Source organism: Varanus komodoensis, unplaced genomic scaffold (genome assembly GCF_004798865.1).
Source record: "Varanus komodoensis strain SLA01 unplaced genomic scaffold, ASM479886v1 scaffold19, whole genome shotgun sequence".
NCBI lineage: Eukaryota > Metazoa > Chordata > Lepidosauria > Squamata > Varanidae > Varanus > Varanus komodoensis.
In genome coordinates, this window is record NW_025335550.1 from 15,248,297 (window position 1) to 15,255,416 (window position 7,120).

The 7,120-nt window shown below is 36.4% G+C and overlaps 1 protein-coding gene across 7 annotated transcripts in view; it reads left to right on the forward strand.

Annotated features, from left to right (window-relative positions):
- CNTLN (centlein) overlaps window positions 1-7,120 on the forward strand; it is a 213,942-nt gene that overhangs the window by 167,975 nt on the left and 38,847 nt on the right. For 6 of the 7 annotated variants that reach the window (XM_044427774.1, XM_044427780.1, XM_044427775.1 and 3 more), the window contains one exon: window positions 6,881-7,072. The exons of the other annotated variant lie outside the window; for it this stretch is intronic. In XM_044427774.1, the coding sequence (XP_044283709.1) occupies window positions 6,881-7,072 (192 nt within the window). The remainder of the gene's footprint in view (window positions 1-6,880; window positions 7,073-7,120) is intronic. 7 annotated transcript variants of the gene reach the window in all.

The window sequence follows — 7,120 nt, forward strand, 5'->3', positions numbered from 1 at the left end:
ATTTCTGTTGACCCTCAGAAGCTGGCTGTTCATTTGAAAGGCATTTATACATAGATTTTTGATCATTAAGCCATAATTTTGACATGCATAAAACCATTCACAAATGTGCTTTTGTGATGTTCTAAACTAGTAGTTCTTCTCATCCCGAGATACCCTTTTCTTCAATACCAAAATTATGTAAGCTACTACCAAGATGTCACCTTACCAGCAAAGGAAACTATTTGAATGCATGATTTTGAGACTGTGAATGTGGGTGCTTTGAAATCTCACTTTGATAGTGGACTTAGTTATTTAAGAAAGTGATGGTCTAAGACCCACTCCTAGCTTGTTTGATGATTGGGAGTCCCTTTGTGGTGAGGGCAGAGCAGCTTAATCTGCCTTTGTTGTATCTCAGCAACCATGGAACAATACTGGCCAAAAATAGTGTAAAAGATAACTTGAACGGCTTCGTGTCTGAACAACCTTCTCACACAAACCAGTGAAAATGAGAAAGAACATTCTAGTATTTTCACCTACCCAGTTCCTATCTTAGTTAAGGGCTCACTTGTTTCATGTCTTCCTCCCCTCACACATTCAGTCAGCCCATCTAGGACAATAATAATTGCTTCTTTCTCATAGTGTTTAATCCAAGTACTAAAGCTCAGAGTAGTGATGGTAGAAATAGAAATAATTATAACTCATTAGTAGGAGTTTGGGCATGAAAGGTGCCAGAAGAAGCAGTCTAATATGAAGATCTGACAGAAATGTAGGGAGCTACCTTATCTGAAAACGATGGATTGTTCCATTTAGCTTAATATTTCACTGACTGGAAGCAACTCTGTAGGATTTCCTACAGGAGTCATTCCCTGCCCTGCTTAGAGATTCCAGGAACTGACACTAGGATCTTCTGCATGCAGAACATGCAGAAGATGTCTTGAAATGATATCTTGAAATCGAGCTTTGAGAAATGAGACCTGACAAAATGCAGGAGCAATCCTGGTCCTCTGATCAGTGTTATTTCTTTCAATTCACATAAACATCAAGTAAGGGAAACCATTGGGCAGTGAATGATCTTGGCTTGGCTTGGGTACTCAGTACGAGCATCATACATTTGACCATTACCCTCTTGCTAGCTACAAATCCCAGGTGTTAAGAGTACTCAGTACTTCAAAGGACTACATCCTTTTCCCCGATCTTCTTGTTAGACTGTCATTTGATTAGCTCCTTATAAGATTCTGTTTTTAATAATATTCACTACTGATTTTTTTTTCCTTTTAGTTGTGTGGTCTTTTGTAAACTTCTTTGCCACCAACGGGACTTATATGCATATTTGGGTAGCCTCATATACACTCACAAACATATATTAACATCTATTCTTTCATATGTATCCAAATTAGCACTGTTTGGATTATGAGACATAAAATGACAATCTTAACAGTATTTATCATAATTTGCATCATTTAATTCTAACAAATTGAGAAGGAAACAATTTGCAAAATCTTTATGCATAACACTAACCCTATGTAGGTTATAAACCTAACTCAAAGTATTCAAAAGTTTCAGACGTTTTGAAATGAAACTGATCTATGCATTGTATTAGTAGGAAAAATAATGGAAAAGAATGTGTTTGTTTTAAACAATATTAGTTATTCATAAGATATATATTTTTCTATTGGGATGCAGTTTAAATACTTCATTAGAGATTGATATTTCGGTGCCTTTCAACATTTTTAAAAGCTGCTGTGTTAATTGCAAACCATATTTAATATGACCTCATAATAACATAGCACACCTCAAGTGTCATGGCTGTCTATGCTGCATGCATTGAAGCTGTGTTCATTTATACTAGACAACTGAACTTCAAGGGAACAAAATCTTGATAGGCAATTAGCAGTAATTAGGAAGATTCAATTCAATGAGATGTCAACATTGGATTGCTTAAAAAAAGAGTTGAGTGTCAGGGACCTGAAAATAAAGTTTTTCTCCCCCTGACATACAGGTATGGCACATGAAATATGAAATGTTAATTTAACTTTTCTGCTTATTATTCATGTACAATATTATTTTGTCATTCAGCTACTACTTTGACAGAGTGCAAGGAGTGTTAAAACAGTGCTGCTGGAATAAAAGATTAATCTACCACTGGCCAATTAACCAAAGGGTACTTAATGGTCTCTAAAGGCTGATGAAGTCTAGCAACTATCTAAAGTACTCGTTAAAAAGTCCTCTGCATTACCTTCCTTTGCTTGACATTTTGTGAAATACACTATTGTCTTCCAGTAAGTATCTAGAAATAGACTATTAATATATAACCTTAGCAGTTCTACTAAATTTAGCTCCTAAGGAAAGTCTACATTTTAGATTTTTCTTCATTTCCTCTTTGCTCCTTCTTATCTTACAGAGAGCCACTTTTAATTTTTATTTTTCTCCATGTAATTCAGCAGTGGAAGAAAGACTTTATTTCTTGCATGAAAAAACATCTTGATTTTGGGAATCCAAGTTAATTAATTATTATAGCATCTAATCCGAAATCATTTGGTGGCAAAACTGATTTGATGTTCCGTATCAGTCTGTTTGTTCTTCTTGATATTGCATACAATATTACCCTTAAGAAACACCATTCATCTGCAAGAAATAGAGGAACATGATTATACTAACCCTAACTCACTTGAGTGTGTTCATTTTGTAATGTACCAAAGCTGTATGAGTATCCATTCAGATGGCTGAAGCATAAACCAATTTCTCCTGACTCTGATCTCACTCATCTCCCAAAAAACTGCTCTCACTGTCTCATTCCTTCTGTCTACAGTTCCCTTTTTATGCCATTCCGCTATCCAGGCGGTAATATCAGCTACAGATGGTTGGCTGTACAAGTGAAGCTAGAAAGGCCTGTAGCTCTCTCTGGAGGCAAGTCCAGTGGCTGGGGAAATTACACTTTGCTATCAGCATTGCAACATGCTTGGGTGTTGATAGCTTTTTCATAATATACACTATACGCAACTAAATGAGTCGGATGGGCCTGGTACTTTCAGGCTCATAATGCTGAAAGTTACAATTACAGGTGGCAAATTTTCAAATTATGACAGCATATTGGGAGTTGCAGTAACCTCTTCTACCTTTCTCATATTGGCCTTGGTGTACTGGTAGATGCCTTATAGAGGCTTATACTCAACGTTCCTTAGAGACCACTGCTTACTTCATGCCCCATTGCAATCCCTGAGAGCCAGTGAAGACATCTTCTTAATTGTGTGCATGCATCAAGTTCAAAACTAAAGTAGTAAAGGAAGGTGGCTTTGGTGGCTGCTGTTCAATTATGATTTTCTGTTCTGGTATCTACTTGTCTGAACTGTTTAGAGTTAAGATCAGGAGGACATAGGGATAGTCCAATGCTATTGCTGATTAATCCTTTGAGACACAGTAAGCTATAAATCTAGTGGAGACACCCCTCCAGCTCCATGTTTCTAGATTTACAGCCTTCCCAATTCCAACCTACAACCCCCACAATAGCCCACAGAACCAAATATAAATAAATAAAAGGCTGTTCTGTCAAAAACTTCTTATTTAACTATTTACTCAGTATAAAATATTATTGGCTTTAAAATATGTTTCATACTCACATACATCTTAACCTTCAACAGGTATTCTAAAGGTAGGGATTGTTGTAATTTAGATGAAGCAAAAAAGTGCTTGCTCCAAGACATCAGTTTAAATGAGTGGGTCATCAGTACTCAAATGGAGTGGGCCTGGTAGCTGAGAACTTCTGTTTAGTCATGAAACAAGTCTTTGCTGTAAGATGAACTCAGTAGATAAAAGCCAAAAAAGAGCAGATGTATGGGCAAGATGATGGAATGTAGTGTAAACAGCATGCATTATTCCAAAAACTCTCTAGGTGACTGGCAGCAGGCTGGAATAGCAGCTGTAGACTTAAAAAAAACCCTTGCCAGTTTCTTTTCTTTAGATATATTTTTAATACTGATCCTCAGAGGATTTTAATTACCTATGTATGTGTTTTTTTATTGTCCAAGAGCAATAGTGAAAGCTTTAATTAAGGTATTAGAGTTTAAATTGGAGGTGAGGACATTTTAATTAAAATGTCTTAAAAATGGGAAGAGTTCATATAGTAATGCTTTGAAAAAAGTGTTTCCATAACTTGTCTTGTGTATCAGTCTCATGTTTAAACAGTGAGGAGCACAATCCTATATGTACCTGCTGCAAAGTAAGTGGCATAGTTTTCAGTCGGCTTTCTTCCAAGTACATGTGTGTAGGATTGCAGCCCAAGCACATTATTTTACCAAATGGTTCACCTCTTCTAGAATAGTTCAGCATTATTTTTCTCTGTAAATTCAATTGCTGCTCAAATGGTTTTCTTAAATATAAAGAGAAAATCATGTAAACCACCTTGACTTCCCTTTTCAGTAGAAAGGTGGGCTACAACTTAAATAAAAAGTATGTTACATTCTGCTTTCTGCACTACTATTCTGATTCTTTTAGAAAAAGGATTCTGTGAAAATGGCAATTGTAGTAACTTAATACGTATGTTTTTACATAGTGTCCCTGTTGACCTAAAGTTAGTAATTAAAGTAAATGAAACAATTTTGTTGTGACTAACTGAATGTCTACTGCTTTCAAAGGAAGTTATTCTCAGTGGACATTAATTGTATATAGGCTACTGAATGTGGTAACAAGAAAATTAATAATGATAATAAGAAATTATTGTATATCTGTCTGGGTTGGATATTGTTTTTGTGGCTGGGACAAAGCCAGTATGGACATGAATGCATTTTCATCTTATGTTTGAAGGTCTATGGTTTTGTTCTGTGAAAATGGTTGATTTATTCCTGTTGTTGATAGATACTTAATGTCATCTTTGGATAGCAGATTTTAATATAATAATATGAATGTCATACACATATGAACATATATGATACCTCATGGTGCATAATTTAAGGCTTCCATAATATGCCTGTCATCCCCCTGCCTCCATGGATGCAAAATAAGAGATGTGAATTGGATTGATCATATATTGCACACATTCTCCTGTCTCCACTACATTCAAATTTTGCCACTCTGAATGAAACTGCAGTAATTGTACATTTTGTTTTGGGTTTTTATTTTGTTGCCTCCGTGCTAAATTCAAATGTTGCAGCTCTGACTGAAATATGCTAACTGTTGGTTTTTAAGCAAGTTACTGGATCATTATTTACTCAGACTGAATTCAGATGATTTTAGCTAAAGAGTGTGTCTACCCCCTGTTCTGTTTGAAGCTAGTCCAGCAGTGTGTGTGTTGGGAATGGGGAGAGTTCCTTCCAGTTTTTCAGTAGCAAGCAAAGGAACATGCTAGACTTCAGTGACCAAACAAGAACACGGCCAGTTTAAAATAGCAACTCAGAAGCGTGATAAGTCTGTTATGAACCACCAGTGGAGAAACCCAAGCAAAAAAATAATGCATGCATCTAAAGGCTACATTGCAAGATAAGGAATCTTGTGTAAGGACACCCCCTTTTTTGTTGCTGTTGTTTTCCTCTTATTTTTCACTGTGTGATCTTCCAACTCTTTATCTTTCCTTTTTCTTTCCTTAGATTTTTGTGAATGCTTTCCAAGTCCATTCTTCTGTTTTCTGCCTACTGTCTTTAGAAAGGTGCACTTACTTAAAAATATTAACATCACAGTATATATGTTTCTTATCTCTTCAGTTCTGTACAAAATGTTATGTATAAGCTAGCTCTTCAAAACTGTAGCATCTTTCTGCAGTCTCTAATTGGGAGTCTTCACAAGGGAAGTTTTTCATTCCTCTGAGAGATTGCAGTACCATTTTGCCTAATTGTTCCTTATGTTAAACTACCATATTATAAGCATCTTTGGAATATTAAAATAGTACTATTGTTGAGCTCTTAAGGAGAGTTTGGATGTTGTGCCATTAAAGGCTTGGTGGCTTTCTGCTGACTACAGGCTGGTAAAGATTAATACAGAATAAAAACATTCTATATGCAGCACTGTAGCAAAATGAAACATTACAGCAAATACTGAATAGTTCATTTAGAGTTTCACGGCACACTGTGCTGTACCATTTCTGCAGAATACACGATACTGGTCCATTGTCAATCAAGTTCAATAGGACTGAAAGAGTTTGTTTGCATGGTATTCATTTGAACTAAATCCCTAACAAGCCTCATCTGCTAATTGGACTTAACATTTATGTTGCTAAATGAACAGCATTTTGGCTGCAGTGTAGGGTGGTAAGACCTACCCAGTGGAATAAATAACATCTGTTATCTTGTCCTGCTCCAGCTTGGCTTTACCAGTTAAGTGCATTGGCCCCAGGGTCAAGGTTATGGAATTTGTAGTTCCCTGGCTGTGGTGTGTACATGAGGAAGGGAAGAAGCAACAACATAAAGACCAGCCAAACAGACGTTCTGCAGTGCATATGGTCTATTTTGCTTTAACCTCTACAAGCCCTAGAAACCTAATTCAAGTCAAAACATCATGTTTTGTAGTATTTATCAACAGAGTGTTCAAGTAAATTTATTCTTTTGGCTGTTATGTTCAATCAAGATTTAACCACAAAGTGAGATTTGAGAACATCTCAATACTTTCCTTGTGCACAGTACAAGAAATATCAGTGGTGGGGGGAAGGGCTGTAAGGGAATGTTTCTGTGTTCCCTACATTATCCTTTTTGTTTTTAAACAAATATGCCATGTGCAGCCAATCTCCTGTCTCCTTTTCTCTTTGGTACTGAATCTGTTTTACAAGCAGTGAATGCAGCCAACCTATTTGCTATTTGGACAATGCACTGTGCATATGCTGTATTTTATAATATTAAACTTTAAAATTATACACCACATTGGTCTTAACTGCATGTTGAATGCAACTGTTACTATTACTACTTTATTTGGAAAACAGACCCTGATGTCCAACCTGAATGAACTGCAGCGAGAAAAATCAGATTTGCAAGGAAAATTGGACCACCTGACCCAATCTACCAAACTGAGAGAGGGCCTGTGTCCTGTGACATCTGGCCATACTGGAACGACACCAGCAACTCCACTAAAGAATGTTGATTTGGAAATGAAGCAGCTGCAGTGTAAACTGAAGGTGACAATTCACATTGTGGAATTATTATAAAATGAGCACTTTATTTTC